At 40.7% G+C, this 25,339-nt stretch overlaps 1 protein-coding gene across 9 annotated transcripts in view; it reads right to left on the bottom strand.

Annotated features, from left to right (window-relative positions):
• Window positions 1–25,339, bottom strand: part of kcnma1a (potassium large conductance calcium-activated channel, subfamily M, alpha member 1a) — a 131,087-nt gene that overhangs the window by 56,022 nt on the left and 49,726 nt on the right. For all 9 annotated transcript variants that reach the window (XM_051076671.1, XM_018696760.1, XM_018696749.1 and 6 more), the window contains exons 3-5: window positions 16,186–16,247; window positions 5,946–6,039; window positions 5,249–5,360 (exon numbers count right to left, since the gene is read on the bottom strand). In XM_051076671.1, the coding sequence (XP_050932628.1) occupies window positions 5,249–5,360; window positions 5,946–6,039; window positions 16,186–16,247 (268 nt within the window). The remainder of the gene's footprint in view (window positions 1–5,248; window positions 5,361–5,945; window positions 6,040–16,185; window positions 16,248–25,339) is intronic.

The following is a 25,339-nucleotide window of genomic DNA, read 5'->3' as shown; positions in this document are numbered from 1 at the left end:
AAGCTTTAAGGAGATACAGTCCTAAAGTGACTGGCATTTTTCCCAGTTGAACAATTTCTCATTTCTTCCTCCTCTCTATGACTAAAAGCTTTTCACAATGCCTTTGAGTGTGGCCATTCGGAACATGTATTCCGGCTTTTCTCCTTAAAATTCAAACACATCATATAAACCATTTTGTTTAAAGCATATACTGTCTTTGAGTTCTGACCTGTTTGGCCACACACTGTCAGTAGAATGGTGCCACTACAACATCTACAGTAAGTTGTGTAGTTACAATAAAGTCATGTAAAACACAAAGTCATAGTATAAAGACAACCATCACTAGTGGTTCTAATTATGACAACTGACTACTCTTCTCCCTGTTCCTTTTCAGTCACTGGATATATGTATGCACTACACTTCTCAACTACTGTGAAGCATCTGCGCTTATGCTTATACTGTAAATCTGTGTGTGTGTGTGTGTGTGTGTGTGTGTGTGTGTGTGGTGCAGTTTGTGTGTGTGTGTGTGTGCACTCAGTACTTTGGGATCACATTAGAGGACTCACCTCCCATCTGGGGACAAAAATCTGGTCTCACAACACTAAGCATTTGCCTACAGAGAATGAATGTACTGTAAGTCAGCACAATGTTCTAACAAACATAGCAGTACAATTTATTTCTGTGTGTGAGTGAGAGTGTGTGTGTGTGTGTGTGTGTGTGTATGTGTGTGTATGATGCAGAACTCTCAATGAAATTCTGGTCCTTTGAACACGTGTTCATGTATGAGAAAATCTCTTTCCCACACATGCCAAAGCCTCTTTCACACATACACACATGCACACACACGTGTCAGCCAGCCAGATGCTCATTCAAAAAGGTTTTCCTGGTCTGTGCCCACTTTTACTTCATTGAGGCTTTACAAGCCAGAGCATGGCCTGTGTGTCACATGTTCTGGCAGAGCAGCCTACTGGGACCTTTTATCAATCAACAGCCTGGGATGGTTCATCTGGGATAATACTGACAGTCAACCCAGCCAGGATTAGATTATACGATGCTACACTTCCCTGCGCGCGCACACAAACACGTACACACACTGCTAATGTACAGAGCACTTGTTCTTACTGGACATTCATGCTGAATGGATGGCACACACATATTAATGTATACCTTAACAGTAAAACACATTTTTTGCTGGAGTAGGAATGGTTACTCAACTCATTACATGTACATGCAATGCATTGTAACACGTGAGAAGCCTGGCTACAGCAAAGAGGCTTAAACTTCCCACAAATTAGTTTCCCTCCCCCTGAATGTACATATAGGCTTCCTGCCAGCAACTGAGGGGCCATATAAGGCAGATGTACCCATGCCCATGTCAGGTACTGTAAGCCTCTTTCAGCAGGAAAACACAAGGGATCAACTACCGTCTATGGGATTAACAAACAGTATACTAAAGCACCACTAGGAGGCAGTAGCAGGTTAGAATCCAAACCATGCCTGAAGGCTACCACTGTACTGTACATTCTCAAAGCCAATGCAGCTTAACATCAACAACATTTAGGTTGCTACCATAAAGTCAGAAAACAGTACATATCAATCAAATATAACACTTCATGTTGTAAAATTAACCTCGAAAAAACATGATGTTGTCATCAAAAAATTACTGAAATAACCTAAACCAACACTGCAATCCCCTGTGGTTTTTAATGATTATGGAGGAAAGCGTGAAGTTAACTGGTGGGGCGTCGAGAGTTTGGGTTCAGCAGCCACGGCAGCTACAAGCATCTTTCAGCCATATGCTAATCCTTACACTGCTAGGACTCTCTTGGGAGCAATGTTCAGTTCAAGCAGTTAAAGGAGATTAATTCCTTTTTCCAAGGAAGAACTCTGCATGCCCTGTTACATTAGCCACACATCATTCTCCTCCTCTTAATCAATGTCCAATTTGCAGAGGCAGAGAGAGCATAACTTGAAATGCACACAGCACAGACTTCCTCCCCAGGTGCATAGTGGGCGAATATGCTACCACACAGCACAGGGCAGGAACCCTATTAGTGGTCTTTTTATCATCTGAGCACACCTCCACTGGATCTTCAATGTCTTCTCATGCAGGACCGCTGCTGAAGGAGTGAAATGAGAGGTATTGTAATCATGATGTATTACATCGGCTGTGGTGTGTATTCCCCAGGAGCGAATGGAGAGAAAAGATGAACTAATCCATTGGGAATGAGAAGCACAATACATATTCTTAACAACAACCCTGGCTTCCTCTAACAAAGCCTGTTAAGGGACAATATAAACACTTAACTAAATGAAAGTAGCACCAATTATGGATTAGTCTATCGATTATTAGGAAAACCATTATGGTGCTGTCAAGCTTACTAGAAGAAGTGCTTGCAGGGGGGGCAATAGTCTTTAGGGAAGTGGAAATGTCATTTATATATATCAGTGAATGTCAGAGGTCACAATCTGAAAGCAGATCAGGAATAAGGCACTATATCCTCCTGTCATTTTCCTAGAATTTAATTAATTGTGCTTATTTTCCAGTCACACCATGGTACTATATGTCTTAATTTCCATATTAATACATAGTATAAGTAGCTAATCATGATTCATGTCCTAACTCCAGAGAGCCTAAATATTAACAGACACCTTCAGTGTCTCATTAGTATTCTGGAGGCTATCACCAGCCTGTTAGGGCACACCATATCCAACTGTAGATCTACACATTGTTAATTTTATAACTGAGGCTTTGCAACACTTAATGTAGCCTTTAACACATGGAAAAGCACACCACCAGTAACCACACACTAAGTCATTCCAGTGGGAGTTCTGTTACTATACTGCGCCATGGTTATATATGTCCCACATGCAAAAATAAACAGCTCTAATGTTTGAAGGAGTTGCCGCTTGATATGTCATCCTCGCAAAAATAGTCCTCAAGATTCCTCACTTTTCAAAATAATAGTAATAAAATATAAATGCAAATTGATAGCACAGGAATCTAGGGCATCTCTCAAAAACAATAAGTTCACACTCCCCCCTGCTGTTTATATACAAAAACAATGCAGCTGTGCTGTTTTTAAAAGTGCCTTTGCTTTCTACGTCAACCCGCGATGCAGGATATTTAATAACCACAGGTAATTATTAACTACAGAATGTCAGGCAGCAGCCAGACCACCATTTCACAGTCTTTCATCATCCTCATCAAGGCTCTAACTCTAACGGTTTTCTCTGGATGAGATGAGGGCGCCTTACATCATGAATACCAGAAACCAGATTACTTGACTCGGCCATATCTAATTCATTACACAGCTTGTTCCCTGTGAAATTCATGGGCCACTGTGAGTTTCTTAAGAAACCTTTATCACCTCACAGATCACACTTTCACAGTTTCAAATTACTTCACAGATTTAGTGATTCCAGTGGGCATGTAAAAACAAGGACTGTGGGATAGAAGGCAGACCCCTCCACATCCACGAATCTCTGACAGTACGGTTTTCATTTCTATCAGTGATAACAACATTGTTCTCACCAAAGTAAATGCTTATTAATGGGAGTTTTGCAACATTGCTATGATGACATGCAAGTCCAACAGGGCAAGAGTTGAACAGTCCAGTTAACAGACAGGTTGTAAACAGGCCACCAGTTTAACCAGATTATCTAAACTAGGGCTGCAACTAATGATTATTCTCATTACCAATAATCTGCTGTTTGTTTTCTCAGTTAACCAATAAGTTATTTGGTCCTTGTAATGTCCAAAAAAAAAAAAGAAAGAAAAGAAACCATCACAGTTTCACAATTTTTCTGCTGATCTGCCAATCAATTAATTGACTAATTGGTAGCTCTGCTCTATAGTCAGTCTTTAATCTAATCTTTATTTCAAAGTATAAGTAAAGCAAACACAGCAATGTTGGTCGCAATCTCTGCAAATGTGGTAGGCATGGTACTGTAGGGTCAAAGCTGAACCAGGAAGTCTAACCAGTGACGGATGTTTCCAACAGACACTGGCCAATGAAGTTCAGCTAATCTAGGTTTTTGTTTAAAACCTGTATGATCAACTCATTGCTCCAACTTCTTTCCCCGTCAGAACTCTTTTTCACAATGATGCCCAGTTTCCAGATCCCAGAAATGAATTATTAATGTCAATTATGGGCTGTTTTCACAGCAGACATTTCCACTTGTCACAGTAGGAAAAGAGTTGTTACTAACAATGTTGGCTCCCAGTGTCCCAGTAAACTATGTGAGTATGACAGTGAACCAGCATGCACAATACCAGGACACTGAAACTGAAGTCACTAAATGGCATTTAGCCACCAGTCATTTTATTATTTACACCTGTGCTTTTCCTATTGTGACATGTGAAATTGTCCTACATGAAAAAGGCCTATTATTGGCCAAAACTATGAAAGTAAGAGACATAATACAAAAAAAACAGGCTTTTTCTTTAAATGTACCTAAATATGTTAGATGTCTGGCAGCGACATATAGTATTGTATATTGTTTTAAAAGTAGAGAAGTAGTGCAACCAAAAAAAGAACACGGCAACAAAAAAACTCTTTTTACTGCAGTGTAATTTAGGCCACAATACTCTGAACGCACTGAGAAAAGTAGGTCGTTATGTAATACAGGTTAGGGTGTTTTCCAGTCTGCTCATGCAAGAGTGTGTGTGTATGTGTATATGGGGATAACACATGCTTTTGCGCGTGCACTTTTTTTGTGCAAGTGTGAATGAGCCCATTAGATGGCAGTTATGGACCGCTATGAGGTATTCCAGGTGCAATGCCTCAACACAGCATTTACCAATGAGTTTGAAGCACAAGCACGCACACGCACTCTCACAGAGCCACAGCCCGATTCTGAGTCACTCTCACTCCCATTAGCCCCATCCACTCTGCTGTGTCTGTGTTCCCTGAAACATCAGAGGAACTCAACCCTGTCACTTTCAATGATGAGGGAAAGTTGACTGCAGCCCCAAGCAAGAGGACCTCAGAGACACACTCCCAGTAATGGGGAGACAGAGGGGGGACTGGGAGGCAGAGAGAGAGAGATAGGGAGTGATAAAAGGAGGGGTGACATGTGAAGATAGAGGGCAAAAAAAAGAAACAGAAAAAGACCAGTGGAAGGTTGGTGGAGCTGAGGAAGAAAATACAGAAAATGGAGAAAGAAAGCAAGAAGAGATGAAGCCGTACCGTGAGAACAAAAGAATGGATTTATGAAATGAAGAGCGACGTAGAAAGAAAGACCCAAAAGAGATGCACAGACTTACCAAGCCAGCTTCTGTTTAAGTAGACAGAGACAAAGACAGGAGGAACAGTGAAGAAGTCGACCACGGAGTTGACCTCCAGCCAGAACCACAGCTTATCGTTGGCTGCTATAAACTGTCAAGAAAAAAAAAAACAAGGGATGGAATTTAAAATGACAATTGAGTTTTAATTTTATACAAAACACCACCAGTCCACCACAAAACACCATTCAAAATGCATGCGGTGTCTTCCCCTGGCATTGCTGACATACTGTATAGAATGACAAAAGCTTCACCCCACTTGCTGAGTCACGCAAATGGTTGGTGGTGTAAGCAGCTTATGAGTTTATTTATTCATTCATTCAGGATGTCAGGCTTGCGTTTGCATCACTGGAATGATGCCCTGGCATGACAGCCATGCTAGCAACAGTATTACAATAGTGTCAGTTTAAACTGAAGCATGCTGTGTGAGTATTCATAGGTGACTTAGATGGGTGTATCCTTGTGTGTTTAAGTGAGGGCGGTTGTCCTGTAAGACTGTTGTGTCTCAAATGATTATTTTTTCACAAAGTTTCAAAATTCAAATTCTCCATTATGTGGAAAAAAATGTAAAAATGTGATTGCATTTAAGCATGTCTCTAACTGTGTACAGTACACGCATGAATGAGTGAGTGTGTTCTCGTCTGCACGTGTGAGCTTGCATGCCTGTGTTCCAACTTACCCGCAGGCCAAAGTAAAGAAGGAAGAAGACGTTGAAGGCCATATCGATCTGTAATGTGAAATCTTTGTAGAAGTTCTGGCAGGATTCTATGGGACTGGAGAACAGAGAAAGAGAGAAACACACACAGAGAGAAAATATTATTATAAAGTTAAAAACTCATGAACTGATACAGCAGAGAAGAGTCTTCCATCACAGGTGGCTAATACTGCTAGCTTGCCATTATTTCCATGGTAGGAATAGTTTCTAAGCTTTTTATGTTAAAAAGAATGTTTTTCTGAGACATGACAATATGCTTAATATATGCATAATTACAACAAATGTATGCCAAATGTGGTGAACTATATTCCACTATATTACATCAGGCAGAACTCTGCATATGTGTGACACAAAAACTTTTCCATAATCAAAAGTTATTTGAAGTTATTTATCTCGTCAGCAGAATTTGGAAATAATAACAATATATGATCAGGTTACATGGTGCTTTCAGGGTGAACTGACCACTCATGGCAACATTTTTCCAGTTACTGTCAGTCACTGTTTGTTAATGTTAATTAATTTCATCAAAATATGGGATAATAAACAGTATTACTAAATCACCAACTTCGTGATTTGCCATTGAGTTTCACTGACACCCTGCAATTCCTCCTGTGAACCCTAGGGGGTCACAGACCAAGATAGAAAAACCCTAGCTGTGGAGTCAATAACACACAGATGAAACAGCTCAATAATAGACTGAAATTGGTAGTTAGGAACAGCTGCTTTGATGTGACAGTACATTCTGCATGCATAAATTATTCAGCATCTGACAAACACAAATATTCCAACTGGTATTCCTTCCTATGACAGAAACTCCACTCAGAAATAGAGACTACAGAGCTCTCTCTATTTAAAAGTGCAATAGCTGGTTGCTTTTTTTTTTTTTTTTTGAGACATATGATGATAAATGAGTTGCGATTTGGTCTGTCATATAATCCATCTTCATGTTTACCTTGTGATGATTAACCATTAGCACGTGGGTGCTCTCAACAAAAGCAATAAGAGGCTGTGTTCCCACCCCATTCTTCACTTGGTCATGGGCCTATAGCATTTTGCTCCTGAGTAATGAAGAAATCCCACCGTGGGAAAAACATGAATATGCATTATGGTTTGGCTGGCTATAGGCAACCTCTGGGAATGTATGGACTGGCAAGGGAACACACACGAGTCTATTAGAAGAGTACACAGTTGGGAAGTCCCATACGTTCAAATTAAAAATTAAAGTGTACATCTGTATGCATGGAGCCCATAGGGGCACAGTGTGCGATCCAGAATAAAGTTTACTGCATAATGAGAACCTCCAGAGGAGTGAGGCTTAATCATGTTCCAGTTAACATCAAAAATTTTATCACACGACAATCCATTATAATGGATGACTGAGTACAGACATGCCAGACAAGATGTATTGCTCCAAGAGGATGATCTAGCTTCTAATTCATGACTATGTGGTCTGTCTCAAGCATATCCTAAGGACTGATGTGATCTTTAAGATGATGTAAAAACCTGGCCCATGTCCAAGATGATTAGGATGAGTCTGGTTTATGCAGCAATTGTTAAAGATTAGTGATTTTATTTGGTTATAAGGCATTTTCTCATACAGCGCCATCAGATGTTGGACACAGGTTAATTGGCTCCTGACCCTTGAAGGAGTTAGCATTGATCTGGCCTAAATACGCAATTATTTACTCACCAGCAGCACCGCCACGTGATTCTGTAGGCATCAAACTGAACAAGCGTGCTAAAACAGATCTGTCGTGACTCACACATACAGCCTATGTATACACAATATTCCTTGGGTGATTAAATGTCCGTTTCTGTCAATACAGCCGCCAGGCTTCACACCCATCTACACACTGCAGCTCATGTGCCCTAACTCCAAAAACTGATTTGAAGCCACAACCTTAGGAGTCCTTTGTGGAAGAGAATGCTCACGCAAATGCAAATACAAATACACTGACAAGCACATATGAGTGCATATACACACACAGATGGTGCACACTGAAGACACCATTTGGAGTGGTCACTGTGGCATTTCCCCTTGGGCCCAGCTCTGGCCTAATTCTGAATAACCGCTCTGCTACAGTCATGTGACCCAAAGCATTCTCAATAACAGAGAGAGCATGGCGGCACACAGCAGGGGCTGAGCAGTACACTGAATTTGTCTTGATTTTGCTACACTCTTAGAGCCTTAATTTAGTCATTTTTATAATCATCATTTTAGAGTAAAGCTTATCATTAACTAAAGTAGGGGGAAGACACATCAGGCAGACCTATGGTTTCTCTGTTAAGCACAATGGTAAATTAAAGAGTTCAGGGAGAGGTTTATAAATGTGGTGCTGCGAAAAAAGAGCAAATAGATGGAATTAGATATACTGTATGAGCAGAGGTGTGACTCGTCACCTATACAACAGATAGCTTAATGGTGAGCCATCCTTTCCCCGCTAACATCAAAGCAATATTTCCAAATAAAGCATTTCAAGCTACCACTGCAGAAACCAACTATTTTATTACAATGGGAAAAATTAGTGTGTGTAATGTGAAAGTTGTCACTCAATTAAAAAACAAATTGTTGTATTGAAAAACATAATAATGTTATACACTACAACAACTATGTGCTAAAAAATGTAGTCTAGTATCCTTTAGAATCGGGCTAATATTTGATGATTTTGCAGCACATGTTCATTGCCAACATTCAGTGTCAATACAGGAAGTAATATGTCCCGTATCAATGTCAGGGTGTGGCACCCACAACCAAATTTGTGTCAAATATCTTCACAGAATGTACTCATCACCTCACAGTTGTAGTCTTAACAAAAACCAAGCATTATAAGCTTCTCGCACGTGATATGTAATGCAGGACTATTCTACCGGATTTCATTACAGTGTACAGGTGTTTCAATGTCACTTCACACTCCACAATCACAAGGCATTCCTGGCCACATGCTACCAGCATCCTGCAGAAAATAGATCTGCCCACCACAGTTCTTATTACTCCTTAAGCCCCGGCACAGCCTGGGGTTACACCATCCTTCCTGGCGGTAAGACGAGAGAGGAGAGAGAGGTGAGAACAAGAAAGAAAGAGAGCAGCAAGGCAGAGGGACAAAAGAGATGAGGAGAGAAGTGACCGTAAGAGGGAAAGTAAGAGAGGAAGATGTGAAAGTAATGGTACAAAGGGAAGGGGACAAAGCTCCCATAGGAACTGGAGACAATTTATCTTACATACACTATATATACCACACAACACTAGTTTTCGGCTACATGGAAACTGCCTGGGGATTCCTGGGCTTCTGTGATAAACTCTAGTCTAGTCTAATCTTATATGAATGCCTGCACCACAGTATTCCTTCTCTAACATCACTCTGTTTATTAGCAAAGCTGGTGCTAACATACACACATGTGCACCCACTTACATGTAGACACACACAAACAGGAGAACAGTGATTGCCTACAGGAAGGCTGCAGAGCATGTAAGTCTATTTCAGGATGTAATATGTTTCCCCACGTTAACCTCCTCTGACCAGGAACTCTGCCTCTGGAAAACGCAACCAGAGAGGTAAAGCTCGTTTGTTCACAAGGGCAAAGGAGTATGCCGGTGATGATGGTCTAAAAATAGTCCCAAACACCTTCAGTCAGTCAGCAGGAGCCAGCCCTTCGTTAGCCTGCACATGACCTTGGCTAGCTGCAGGAGCGACAGCAAGGTTGGCCCCTGAGCAAACAATAACAACAGCACACTGCTGCCGGCTTGACTAATGCTCACAGTTCAACACACCAAATCTGAGTCATTCTTCATATCTCAGCAATATCTTGCTGCTCTAGTAAACTCATAAGCATCTTGGAATGTAGTCACAGATTCATTGTCTCATTTGTTAGCATTGAAGTCGCCCCATACAATCCATATAGAGCCCAAACGGACAAATGTGAAGGCATTTAGAATGTGATTTGAGCACAGTAAGTGAATGTCTGGCTGATACGCAGTATTTCTCCTGAGGGCAGAGCGCGTACGTGTAAGGGACAGAGAAGGGAGGGGGTCTGTGAAGCTGAAAGAAGGCCAGGTTAGTACTTAAATGATTGATTTAGGTCAAGGCACCATTACTAAAATAAGAAATACTTTAGCACCTGCAAGGGCAATGGACAAATAAAACCTCCCCAAGGAGGCTAAAAATAGAGAGCTCCATTTTTTTTATCTGAATGCAAATGACTTCCATCCCGCTTCAAGCGCTTCCTCAACAAAGAAGTTATTTATTTAGTCTAAAGGAGTAGCTTGTAAAAATAGCACATCACTACAAGAAACCACAGCTTTATACAGTAAGCTTGACAATGCAATAAAACTGAAATGAGAGTAACTACTCTAAAAAAACGAGGACAGTGAGGTAAAAAAGGAGTGATATCTGTGCAAGAGAGAAATGACACTTATACCAATGTATGCTTAATTTATTCAGAGGCCTGTGTTACAGTACAATTGCTAAACTACACACATACTCCTCTCTTGAACAGAGACCAATTAAGAGATAAAAGCTGCGGTTATGTGCCATATGCAAAAGGAGAAAGTCCTTATTGGCACACTGATTAACACTGTCAAGTAAATTAAGTTGGTGGTGTTAGTTTTATTTGTTCTAATTTCAGGTCACTTGATCAGCGCTTTTAGACATCAAGGAACTGCATCCCTTAGGAAACGAGAATTTTAGATAAATTTCAAATATTAATTTCTTCTACTGTAAAATTCTTACTTCTTAATTTGAATTCTTATCTAAATATAACGATTGCATTTTTAAGTTGGCCAAGTTTATCACAGCACAGAGACAGTAAAAGTTAAAGAAAATGAACTGAAATTGGACAAGAATGATAGGAAACTAATCAATTTAGTACCTTGAGGGTAACATGTTTGGTTCAGACGAACTTTAGTGAGTTTCTCCTTTTGGATCAGTTTATTTTGACTGGTGAAGCTGTTGTTGAACTCTCGGTCCTGCTTCGAGCCCAAGTCCAGTGCGGTGTTACCAATGTTAGGATTGTGTGACAATAGAGACAGGTGATTTTAGCGGGAATTTAAAAGTACTATTAAATGTGCACGATCCTGAGTGGATGATAAGCTGGAAGAGTAAATATGTATTGATAATTGAAAATTTAAAAAAAAAAGAAAAAAAAAATCATTAAATCATTCCACTTTTATCTGGGCTTTATTAAGTTAACTGACTGTTTTGAGATTGGCTCATGCTGTGTTCATGCTGCGGTCTAAAAATAGCCCTTCCGCCCGGCATTGCGGGATATCAGGCAACTGAAACTGCAAATGGCCTTTCTATTGCCATGGTGACTTTGATAAACAAAGAGGTTGGACCATTCAGCGTTCACTGATACCAGAAAAAAATATCAAATTGCAGAGCGACTTGGCTAATCATCTCCCCAGTAATTTCTTTCATTAGACCTCAATCAGCATTTCATGCACTGAATCAGCATTCAGCAGACAGAGTGACAGCTGGGGTCATCACTGTCATTAGTCTCACTCTCATAATACCTTAGGCCTCACATGCTATACCATCGTACTAATGTACAGCTTCACCACATGTGGGCTACGCAGGACTCCAATGGCTGTTGCTGGAACTGCTCTCAGCTTATGCTCAGATATCAAAAGCAATTAAAAAGCTTAATTTTGGCGAGTCTACAGGGAGAGACTTCAAGATCATATAACTCCTCTCTGTGTCTGTGATGTTGACTCTTCATATTTTCTCCTTTTTTCAGAGCAAATGTTGATAAGTCACTCATTTAGAATCTGCCTTAAACTGTGAAGGAGAGTAATAAAATGGCATTTAGTCTCTAGTGAGAGGGATTTTAGAAAATTGTTGAAAATTTGATTTGGAAATGAGTCATTTCTCACTGCCACAGTTTGCGGATTTAAATCTGAAGCCACTTGGGAATGGTGTCAACCACTAATTAAGTCTTCTTATGGTTACATGGTCCTCTCTGACTCCATCCGGACCTACCAGCCAGGTATTATCAACACCCTAAGAAGGAGAGCTCTTTATATAGGCTACCCTTCATCACCACAAAGTCTGCCAAGCTTGTGTCACTGCTCAGCCATATTTCTCACCTTACCCCATTAATTAGTCATTAGGCACTGTTTCTTTTTTCAGTGCTGACACCGATCGCACACTAATGATAGAGTTACAGGCACAGGCCACTGCTTATGAGGCCTCTTAGACAGAGGCAAAATTGTGTTTGCATGTCTATATATATATAGATATGTGTATGTATGTGTGTGTGTGTGTGGTGTGTGTGTGTGTGTGTGTGTTCTTCTGCAAGTTAAATGTGACTATGCAAGTGTGTGCATGCAATTCTCTGTATGTGTGACAGGGAGGGATCGGGAGAGGAGAGAAATAGAAACAGAAGTAGAGCAGGAACAAGGGCATCCCTTTAAGAGCAGCCTGCAGAGACTTTGTCCTACATTCTTCTTTATTTGTTTCATGGGAGCACAGAGGAGGAAAAAGAAGGGATGAAGGATGAGGGATGAGGGATGAGCCAAGGTATTAAAGCAGATTCAGATGTGGGTGGGAGAGGACGCAGTATCCTCCCATTGAAAATATCACCAAAATAGCATCAGTTTGGCAAGTGAAGTCTGCTGCAGAGGAATAGAAAAGGCAGTGTTTTTATCATACATTATTATGTGTTGCACAGAACTGTGGTAAACAGCCACTTTGTGAAAATAAACAGATGGACAGTCATTCACAGTGAAGCTACATATTCATTTGCATTCATTCATTCAAAAAAACATAAAAACATCCTCTTAATAACAACACAGTTGCCAAGTCAGTGACTAGTAATCTCTGTGCTGAACTGGGAGGGCAGCCAATTAGCAATTCATCCCTTTCAAACTCTGTCTACCTGCTTCCACAGAAGGCTTTACTGTGTTTTTTCTGTGAATCTTTGCTTCAGGATACCGGCCAACAGAGCTCCTTGCTAGGAAAGCCCCATTTGCAGAAAGCTAGAGACACAGTTCCGGGGAGACTGTTGCCCGGCCACCAGAAAGGTATGTTTTCTTCAGCATTTTACCCAGTGTGTGTACGTGTGTGTGTGTGTGTGTGTGTGTGTGTGTGTGTCCTTGTCCCAAGCAGCTACCCTGTAGACATAAAAACCCATCGTGCAGATCCAGCCTCCCGAGGTCCAACCCACATGCACTCACTCCATCACATGCCTCTTTTCACGTTACCACAGGAACTCGACCATAATCCCTCCCATTAGTGTTGCCTTTTTCGCAGACAATTTCAGAATGATGTTCACTCCATCTGATGGCCAACAGTTTTGGAAGGGCGGGGGTGGGGCGGGGGTCGGGGGCAAACCATTAAGCCTGAATATTTCACGAGTCTGTACCATAAGATCCTCAATATTTAGTAGAGTAATTACTGCCATTAAAAGGGTGACCTATAAATCTGTGCTCATCGATTTCCTCACTCATTAACATTTAGTGGCAAGGAAGCTAAATGGAGAGAAGGTCATCTGTAGAGCATTTTTAGCATTTGAGTAGGGGGGGTATGAATGTGACTCATACACTACATTTATTCATGTAGTCTGTGTCCCTCCTAAATCAGGAATGTATAAACATGCAGCACCACACACAAGGTGGTAATCAGATGAAGAGCATATGTCAATATTTGTATCCTTGTGTGTTTTCTTGGACTGAACAGACTTCACTAATGTGAGGAGAGAGTGTAAAAATGTGTTTTTAGGCTGTAGCACTGTTTGCTTGAGACAGTTAGTGTGGACATATCATTCTTACAGTGATAATTGGGAACCATTTATCCTTGATGGCCCATATGACGCATCTTGGATTATTCTGAGGTTGGCAACTTCAGACATCTTTAGCCATTACATATTACTACAAATAGACTGTGACAGAGACAAAAATAGGTCTTTCTCAATAGGCAGTTGAAAAAGATTTAGTGTCAGGTTGGCTCTTTGACACATAACAATAGGTGTAGAGCACATAAGAGGCTCCAGCTGTTGTAGTGAAAGTATGGCTATAGCACAAGCCTGGCCCTGTTTAGGATGTCAAAGCCCCCAGAGTTGGCTGAACCTGCTCTGGGTCGATCAGTAGCCCCCCTGAGAGGACGTGCACGCTCAAGTGACAAGCTTGAGCTAATCACGATGATGAGGGTAGAGAGAGCCTTAGAGCTTAGTGGGAGCACGGAGAGATCAGGGCAATGCCTCAGGGAAAAGGACTCACATAGAAATACACTCAAAGTGCACTGTAATGTTCATGAGACAATGGGGAAATACTACAGTGACAGAAACTGCACCGAACAAACCTTTAACTATTCTCCCTTCAGGTTTGATGTTATTGCATGGTACATCTCTGCAAACCTTATGCTTTCAACCTGCCTCCTTTGTTGTCATGTGGATAGCTCATCAATGTGTGCATGTGTGTTAGGTTAGCCTATTGATCATGTCAGTCATTCTGGGTTTTTTTTTTTTTTTCAATCCCCCCCCCCCCTTTTTGCTAAAAAATATGCAGGAGACTGAGACAAAAACAGGAGGGAGTGATAGAGGAGTGTATAGAGAGATAAAGATGTGGAGGAGGAGGTAAAGGTTTTTATCCTGAGGTACAGATAGATGACTGGATTCATGCCAGGAATAATTTCCCAGTGCTGCTAAGATAAGACTGTACAAGTTGGGTTGCATTTTAGATTTTCTTCTTTTAAGAGTTTTATATCTTTGTCCCTGTTTTAGACTTTGAGCTCCCTCTGGGACATAATTTCTCAGTTCACAGATATTGTATTAAAGAGAAAACAAACAACAGGAAGCTAGCCATTGCTTAAAGATAACATGCTGCACAGCATGAAAATGTACCATACAGTATCATGGTCAATAGATCATGGTTCCTTTGCAATCAACACTCCATAACCGCAGGCACTACAGTAAATATTTGAGCCTTTACTTTGGTAAATCAATGGTGTGTGAAATAAAGTGCAGTCAAAGGCAAACAGAGGTAGTGTGCAGGGCATGGTGAAACATTTTTGGTTATTTTTTTGCCAGAGGCACATGTAACAACTTCTACATAAAACTGTACTCTAAAAACCAGGGGGACTGTGTACTACATAAGCTTTTGCTAACTGAAGGTCAGGAGGTGCAGAATAGCCATCAGCAAACATACAGTATAAAGTAGCGCTTTAAATTAAATTAGCCCACAAAAATAATGCATTTGACTGTTGTGTTTTGCTGTTTCTGTCAAAACTTGTTGCCTAGTGTGTGAAGCAAAAGGACTGCTGATCAAATTCCTCTAGCCTACAGTAATTTATGACAAAAGAAGATCATTGCTTTTGCGTATTTTGTGGAACAATTCATCTATTTTGCAGATGAATAAAGAGATGAATATCACTTTTGTACACACTGTGGCCCTTTTCACATAATATCACACCACCCCAGTCTATAGTCTAACATGCAAAATTTATGTGTACAATAATACGGGTATGCTGTACAATGTTCCAGTGCCTCACATTCTGATGAATTGAGCAATTTTAGCATTACTAACAAAGACACCTTCATGACATATTGGAGGTATCACTTCATTTTCCATGTAACTGCAATTAGTGCCTGTTGCATCCCCTGTCATCATCTGAATATTAAAGGAGATTATACACTTTTAATGAGTCCATATGTCTACCAGAGAGAAACTCACAAGACTTCAAAACATTTTTAAAAAAATGTTGTGGATGGTGTGACAGTAACTGCAGTAGTTATCGGAGAGATGCCAGGCCTGCAATCTGTCTCTGGGTGACTGCCAGCCAGGGATACGCATAAACTAACAATACACATACTCATGTGCTCACACACTGAACACGCTCCCCAACACATACAGTATCTGCCTGTCTCTGTTACCATGGAAACTGATAGGCCTCTCATTGACAAAACCTCAGATACACATGTGTATGTGTGTGTGTGTATGTAGTGTACACCATGTGTGTGCATCATCACCACTTGTGAGTGCTTGTGGGGGTGTGAATATATGCATTTGCATTTCAGAGATTGCAGTGTGTGGAGACGAGTAAGAGCACATGTGCACCTATCATTCAGATACAGTATAGAGGCCTACGTAAATGCATGTAAGAAATATATGCACAGTTCATTTTATCTGCTTCCCATCAACAGTGTAGCTGCCAGAGAGAGCATGTGTGCAATTTCAGCTTATTTCAGAAGATGTAATGAAACTGATACTTACTCTGAGGAGTCTATAAAGTATATTCCAAGGGCCCCGATGCTGAGCGCAAAGACTAACACCACCTGAGGAAAGACAGACAGAGGAAGGAGGAATTAATTTCGTGCACAGATGGGCAAAAGTCTTCTAACTTTGTAATGAACAAAGTGCTGTATTAAGTTGGACACAATAGGCCAACACTATTTACAGTATCTGTAATTAAACAGAACCTCCTGCAGGTTGGAGAACGGCGGACGTTTTCAAAAATGCACTGAATAATGAATGCTCACCCTCATGTCAGCAAATGCAGCCTATTGAATACAGGCTGTGTAAAGTCAAGCCAGCACAATCATAGGAAGCAAAGAAAAGGACACACATTTGTAAGCTCAACTGTACAGACGAGCAGCAACAATGTGTGCAGGGGGTGTTGAGAGGAAGTGCTTAGAGAGAACCGCAGTTATCAAGTGTTGACGTGCGCTCCTCAGCTACAAAGCTGAGTCAGTGCTTGCATTGTGGGAGACTGTGACTGCGGTCTGTATAATGTTTCAGTAACTATATATGACTGTTAAGGTAATGTAAAGTAAGGCAACTTGCATTACAAGTAGTGCTAGCAGCTATACCTGAGGCCAGAATCTAAACAAGTTACTTCAATTTTGTAGAGAGTCTTAAAAAACAAGTTTGATGTTAAATTATTAAGAAAGCAACCAAAGAGGTGCAACTATCCCCTAAATACTTGTTTCTGATTCAATCAAATTTATTTAAAAAGACCAGGCTCTCTATGACTCTTGATTTACATTGGCATTAGAATTGAACAACTCTTCTGCTTGTTATCTTAGAGGTCAATACTTTATATATATAATATATATATTAATAATATATTATTAATATTTATAAAATATTAATAATATTAAATGACATAACATGGACAGTTTTCACACTCTCCAACATTAGCACAAGATTTCACAGACTAATCTGCAACAATTCAATAGTGGCACAGAATATGAATGTATTGCTTCTATACCTTACAGCAGCATCATTTGAAAATTATACAGACTAAGTACAGATAGCTCCCTTAGCTAACACTAAAAACTAAATCAGTAATTTAATAATGTAAAGTGCAGTAAAATATAACATAGGCAAGACAAAAAATATTGCTGTTGATGTGAAAAATGAGAACCTGTTTGAATATTAGTCGTTAAGAGAAAATGTTAGCTTCCTCTTGTTCCACAGCTTAAGAAAAAAACAGCATGTGTCACAATAATCCCCTCCAGCAAACCGCACTTGCAAACATTAGAGTTCACATCACTATTACCATCACCACTGTCATCATAATCATCATCCTCGCAACAGCTGACCAACATAGCGATGCACAATAGTTCCTCCCCTGAACTCCTTTCTCCCATTCAGCCATCTCACAATAGGAGCCCACTGTCCCTGCTGATTGTGCCATTCATTATTGATGATGGGAGCTTGATTACTTTCATGTGATGGTCCTTTGGATTGATCCCATGCATTGTGGCTGAGGTATTAAGTAAACACCCCCCTATCCCCTTGCATTTTTAATGCTTTGCCGCTTGAATGGAGGATGATGGCAGTGCTGGGCACAGAGCTGCCCAGGGCTGGAATAAACTTACAAGCTTACATCAATGATGCTCCACACAAAGGAGACTGGGGGAAGGCTCAAGTTGAAACACTACGATAACATCAGGCTTTTTGAATGAAAGGCACTTCTCTGGTCTGATTAGGAAAGAGAGTAATTGACTGGGGGGCATTACCTGATCTAAACAATGCCCTGATGCATACAGAAATTAAAATATATGTTTTTCCCATGACATAGTATGCTTCTGGTGAGTTAGTATTATGTAGGTTAAAGGTGAAGACCAAATCAAAACTGATTGAAAACACACAACATGCAACGTCTGATAAACTGCCTCAAGTCACTTGAGACTGACCCTAACCGTAACCCTTGACAACAATTTTGAAAATGAGAAAAATCTGGAGTGAAGAGTTAGAAAGATGTGATGTTGCCACACCTCGGTAGCCATCCCTGTTTAAAACTAGCAGCTCAAGGCTACATTAGCCGCCACTAGCGCAACACGCCCAAATCTCCACCTGAACTGTCAGTGATCAGGTGGCATTGTGGGTAATGCCGGCACCACTTTTTGACAAGGTAGAATAACCCAAGGAATAAAGAAAAGGTGATATTTCTGGCTCTGCTGCATCTATTTTGATACTTCTTTTAAACTGTCAAACATGAGTCTGACAATATTATTGGAGTGCCATGCTCAACTGCTTGAGTACTCTTTTAATGTTTTCAAGACAACCAGATACCAGATAAGTTTGGTGGACATCAACAAAAGATGAAAGACATCTTGACACTGGCAACCTCCCTAACATGGAGAAGCACTTTAAGCGTACCACATAAATGCATGTGCGCCTGCAAATAGTACACAGAGGTGGATATACACTGAATTTTCCTTGGAGCTAGTTTGTGCTTTTACTGACCAGGGTCACAAGGGGCTAAGAAAGAAAAAGGGAGGGAAAGAGGACTGGAGAAAGAGCCAGGAAGAAGTATGACTGAGCGGTGGTTTGGTTGCTGAAAAGCTGAGCAGTGAACAGTGAACACCCCGCGATGAGCTGAGGAGATAAGAAGCGTCATCATCTTAAACTGACCCACTTATTCAGCTGTGAAAGCCCATCCACCCCCCACCCCCCACCCTTTCTCCTTCTCTCACATATACACACTCCATCTCTCCGCACAATGTCTAGCTGTCGACCTCAAACCCACAATCTACCAAAGACAACCAACCGAGCAACCGCCACTGCAAATCAGGACCAATGCAATAAGAGTTAGGGGAAACCTACAAGAATGGATATGGCACAGGGGCATTCCCTCCGCCTACGAAAGAAAGAGAGAAATTCAAAAAAGAAACTAAGCAGCAGTGGAGGGATTGCTATAGTATAGCGGCTGCTGCATCTCCAATAGCTGTAAGTTATTTTGAGGATATTTATATGCATATATCATGATTCATATGTGATAAGTTGGCGTGGGTGAGTCACATTTGTTAGCAACAAACCGGAATGTGCCGGCATCATGTCTGTGGAGCAGCATTCTGACGTGATGTCTATGTTTTCTCTTTAATAGCCGTGTAGGCTTTCATTGGTGTATCCCTTTCTATATTTAAAGTGTAAAGCTAGATCTGTCAAATGTTTTCCGAGGTGCACTTTAGCAGGCGTACTGGAAGACTGGAGGTGTAATGGAGGGCAGCGACAAATCATGTGTGTGTGCAATTGAATGTGTGCAGGTTTCATGTTCCAGTACTTCAAGCGGGCTAAAGGTGGCAGCTCTCACATGACACCATCAGAATTGTAAACACATAATAACACTAACCTACATGTATAAACACACGTGCGAGGCTGACGCTCTCAGTTTATTTGGCAGTCTAAAGAATTTCGAGAGCTCATCGAGGCTTGCCTGTGGAAGCGCCCTAAAACGGAGCCAAAATTTCACACACGACTTCCTCCTCCAACAGGGATCCTGTCTAATGACTTCCTCTGTCCCTTAAGTGCACCCTGTGACAGGGTGATGCAGCCTGACAACGTACAGAATAATTGCTTCAAATTAAAGCCAACTACCCAGGTTAAGAGAGAAAGCCTCCATCTCCTTCATATTTCTGTCCAAAGTAACCAAGACAGAGTTTCTGTTTAAGGTCAAGAGACAGCTGAGGATGCACTTCTTTGTATCCACACCTCATGACTGGTCAGCAGTAGCTAAAAATCTTCCATCATGGTGTTGGTAACTTAATATATAAATACTGATATATCATGATTAAGTACATTCTATGGATATCCATTTGAGAAATCTATTTACAGATAATATATACAGATAATAACCAGATTGTAATGTCTTGTTTTTTATTAATTTCAGTAAATTAAAGATACACAGATCTTTAGAGAAGACAGTGGCAAGTTGCTATTGCTGTAGACATCAAAGGCTATTCATCATTTTTGTTCTCAGCTACTCGAGGAGATGATTGGTGTCAAAATCCTCGGATTGCCTCTGGTAGATAATTTTGTATAATTGTACGTGACTAGTATCATCCCAGGAACAAACATTGTACATTTCGCTATTGTTTATGATCCATAGTTGGCAATTGACTAATTTTGAAAAGCAAAGGACCTCTCATACTTCCTGTGTAAACAAGATCTTCTATCATAAACATAGTACATTTTATTATTCACCTAAACAAGCTTTACAGATTTAAAATCAATTAATCATCCAGCCTCAAGGACAACCACTGTTCACTTTCAAATAAAGCCTCAGAGTAGTAGTAGTAGTATATGTAAGAAAGTTGGATGTTTTAATCAGAATCTATTTTAGTTCTTTTTTGTTTTTGTTCTTTAAAAAAACCTCACTTTTGCAACATATTAATAAAATCCAAAGCCTGAGGTTAATGAGGCCGCCCAGTTGTGAGCTGATTTGCATGCTATTGTTACAGAGCTCCTAGAGGTCGACATCAAAGGCACAAAAACAAATATCCTTCTGGGTAGATTAGTAAAGCGAGAGATGAGAGAAAATCTAAACGAGAATAATTTCAGTTTTGCTTTCTGTCAAACAGTGAAATTTCTACGAATCCGAGTGGGTTCCCCAAGATTATGTGAGTGGGAATCCTCAGTGGGAAGTCGAGAATGCCCGTCAGTGCCGCGTGGCATCAGGATAAGCTTGTTCATTAATCCGGCCTGGCTCGCTGCGTTAGCCAGAAAAAGGAGCTCCAAAATGTCCGATTGATGCCTCAGCCACAGAGGATTTCAGAGGTCCACAGCCAAGGAAAGCCCGGGCCAAACCAGTGTACTGTTTCTGCTTTCCTTTGGCTTTAATCCCTGAACATATACAGTACATCTGTCTTTTCGAGCAGGTTTCAAACAGATGAGAAAAGCTGCAGTCAGTAAATATTTATTCATATTCAATACAGATTTTCTCAGAATAATTTACACGTCAGTGAAACAGAAGACAGATGTAACACTATAGTGTTCCCTCACTCCTCAAATTGTCACAATGTTTGCATAAACATTCCATCTATTCCAAGTGTTTGCTTTCATATCAAATACTGGGTTGAGCGTCAGTGCAGATTCAGACAAAGGGAAACAGAATCACGTGTGGCTGCATGAGGCGAGAGTGTGAGCTTCTCACCGGGGGAATGTCAACAAATGAAACCTCCATTAAACTTTGATGGCATACATCCATACATCAGCACACATCGTGATCTCCCCTTTCCCTCGTCATCAAATGGCAGGGCTCTCATAAGGGCTCTACCCTTCGCAGGTATGCTCTGACATTCTGTCAGAAAAAACACAATCTGTATTCCAGTCACACACCTCATAACTCAGCCTGGACTACTGATTCCCACTGTGCGACTGAACAGATGTACCACAAAACATACAAATTCATGCCAGAGCAGTTGGACAAGAATGACCAAACATGGACAACTTTGTAAAGTCAATGGTGATTAATAATAAAAGGAGCCACACATGTTTTTGTGTTCAGAATATGAACAGACGACTAACAATTGGATTTATGTATTTCCCTCTGAATATCTATAACAACCCATTGCCCAGATTCAAATAAAAGGAGAAGACAGTCAGAAAAAAATAAATATTGTGAGTGACATCTTAGAGCTTTGGTTCTGAGGCAATTTGACTAAAGACAATCCAGTCCCAGGCTATCAGAGTACTGGAAAGTCCACTTCAGACTGTCTGAGGCCCTGTCTGGTGACAGTTAGCCTCTAAACAGAATTTCCAATGACACGAATGCTAATTGTCACCTCTGTTACAGTTGCACCCTCCTAATTAAATGTGACACAGAAACAGTCCCTATTTTAGACAAGCAGAACACAAAAAGCATGTTTGACTGTCAACAGAACGGGGCCAATTATACCCAGACTTCAATATACAATTCATAAATTATGAGAGGAGCAAAGCATGAAAACAGGCAGGATACGAGCTGAAGCCTGAGTAAGTTGTGCACTGGTGTGTGTCTGAGTTGTTTTTCTATCATCCAAATCCACTGTAGACTCACAGTCAGTTTGAGTAAAGTCTAATGGGGAAGAGCATAAGAAAAAAAAAATTAAGGGCAAAATGAGATGAAGGAGATAAGTACTACAAGAACTAGTCTCCTGTAATGAAATGTCTAAAACCACCACAATAGTAGTATATCAGTAATGCTGGGAACTTAGACACAAGCCCAGGTGGCCTGATTTATTTCATCTGCCTACTATATTTCTTTTCAGTATGTGCTAAACATTATCCTATTTTCAAGAAATGAAGGTAGAGAAGGTAATTGAATTTTGATATCTGATTTGTCTGGTCAGGGCAGAGGAGGGAAAATACAATAGGTTCTAAATGATGCACACTGCAACACAAGTCTTGTCTCTCTTTTCTCTCTTCATATCCTCCACTACCCGACCCTCCTACAGCCAGCTCCTTTTGTGTTACCATCCAAGGTCGTGCGGTGACCGTCTCTGGGGGTACAGACCGGGTGTACAGAGGATCGGTAGAGGAAGGCTAAACTGTCCTTCAAGAATCATCTTTGTCATTCATTCACACACAACAGGATGGTCTATTTATCTCCAGGATGTTTTGTCATTCCATTTCTTACTATTCAACATGCAGTTAGAGGCTATGCTATACAAACAAATCAACGTATACAACCTTGTGAAAAGGGCAGATTTCTGCATTCTGTTTGTCTATAGTGAAGATAATGTGAAAGCTTTTCATTCATTTGAACCAGACATAGCAAAATTTGATACTTTTGGGACTATGCCTGATTTTGATGCGTGAAAATACAAACATGGTGTGAAATGTAACACTTTCAGAGCGCTGACTCCGTTTAAAATCAACTCTGGCGTCGCCAATAGGACAGGTGCAAACCAGGGACAAGACACAATGAGCAGCCCTAGATTTCTCCATAGCAAAGTGGACAACCATGGTTAATGTGCTGTTCTGGATGTTTTGTGATACCCCACTACGCAAATGTACTCTACATTAAAAACAAATAGTGTTGCAATGATGGTTTGAGTCAGTTTTAAAGAAAAAAATAAATAAATAAATAAATAAAAAGAAACTCTAGTCTTGATTATACACAGAACTTTCTTGGATTGGATACATCTGGGTCTACAATCACATCCAGTCTTACTGTTCCGACAGTGCATCATCTTACATAACTCCAAGAATGACAGTAACTACACTGACAGGCCACCCCCATGTTTTTTATTTTTTTTTTTTTTTATCTCTGAAAAAAAATGCAATCTCATATATCAAAATGCAACCACTGATACTGCACCCCTGGAATTGGCTCCATTTAACCCTTTTGGCCTTTATGAGACTGATGACCACATATTGTCGTACGTAGGCAACAGAAACTGTGATTGACAGGGGAGAGGACAGGGAGGGGGTCAGTATGAAGGAAAGCCTCTCAGGTCTGACAGGATGACAGTTCCTAAAATGAGCATCTGTCAGTGAGAGATGAAGAGGAAGCCTGTGGGGATCTGTTACAGACAGACAGGACAACCTGTCTGAAAAATCTCCTCTAAAAGTTTCTCTATGGCATGATTAATTCATGAAAAGAATTTTTTTTTTTTTTTTTTTTTTTGCCTTTTTTTTGCTACTTGTGCTTTATGAGAGATGTGTCACTGCCAAATTAAACTATCCCAACAGAGATGGAGTTATGTCCAGTACGCTCTAGATACTGGAAGGGCAGGTCATTCTTCCTTTCTCTACAGCATCCTGTGTCCAATGGCAGCCTTCCCTAGACACCTACAGTGTGACCATGACCTTGAATGTTCGCAAAGGATACTAAAAGGACAAAAGAGAAGAAGAGAAAAAAAGAGGGAAGATGAAAAGATGGAGGTGATGATGACAAGAGATGGAAGGATGAGAGAATATTAGACAGAGGCCCCCCCATGGGACATGGGGAGCGTTAAGAGGTGGCAGAAAATGGCTTGTGGCAGAGACAGAATGAGAGCGGGAGAGAGAGAGCAGCTGAAGAGAAAGAGGGGCGGAGGGATGGAGAATATTAGAGCATGTCCTCTAAGGCACAGCAAGAGCTTAAATGCCACAGCGTGTACGCGTCTGTGCACGTGTTTTTACCTCTTAATATGTGAGCGTGTGTGCATCGTGTGTGTATGTCTTCAACCTTCCCTGTGTGTTCAACCTTTGCGCGTGTGCAGTTTGTCCATGAGACAGAAGAGAGGACCCCTACTGGGATTATGCCAGTGCAGAGAAGATGAGAGGATGCATGTGACCAGCCTGCAAAGAGCCACTGACAGCGTTAGAGGGGAAAATTCTTCAGTTCAATCATCATATCCATTCTCCACCCAATATCCACCACATGAGCATGTAAATGGTTCCCTCTGAAAACTGCAGTATATCTGCAGAATATCGAAAGGGACTTTATAGAAAGCTGCTAGCACTGCACAGCGTTACCATAATGTCCATTCTGCATATGTGCTATAGCTGGAAGGCAACATTATTTTTAGTGAAATGTGACTGTTCAGCTGTTGCAGCGATGCTAACTCGGTGGTTAGTTAGCCATGTATTAAAGATTTAATGTGGGAGTTCAGTGGAGGCGCTCTGTGACATAACACCACAGCCTGTGACAGAACTCTGGGTAAAGTGCGGCTTTTCACTGCTGGATATCACAAGTCTCGTCCCCAAGCCTGAGGGCATCTAGATTAACCAAGTGTCAGTATGTTTGCCACAGCCCACAAGTAAGTCACTGCCTCATGCACAGAGGAGGAACACAACAAGGACAGAGTCCAGCACAAAGGCCCAATTTTTGGTTGTACTGCTAAAGGAAAACACAATCCAAGACCATGGTCTATTATCCATTGTATATTTTGACTGGTTAACAAAATACAATAAAAATATTTTTCAACTGTTTTTATTTCTAAGTAAATTTGCCCAGTTGAATTAACTGATATTTTAATTGATATTTTAGCCCTTCTATGCAAGTAATTCAAAAATTCTGAATAAAAGCCAACTGAGAAATTCATTAGTCCGATGAGTCTCTCCATTAATCCATCTTTTCAGAACATTCATCAACCTGATGAGGGGTTGCTGCTGTAGGCTACCAGGTTTACCTACATATTACCGAGGTGTTTCCAGTTCTTTAGGTGCAGTT

This window comes from Lates calcarifer, linkage group LG16_LG22 (assembly GCF_001640805.2).
Source record: "Lates calcarifer isolate ASB-BC8 linkage group LG16_LG22, TLL_Latcal_v3, whole genome shotgun sequence".
NCBI lineage: Eukaryota > Metazoa > Chordata > Actinopteri > Centropomidae > Lates > Lates calcarifer.
The sequence above is the reverse complement of the archived record's forward strand: the minus strand, read 5'-3'. Positions and strand labels throughout refer to the sequence as shown.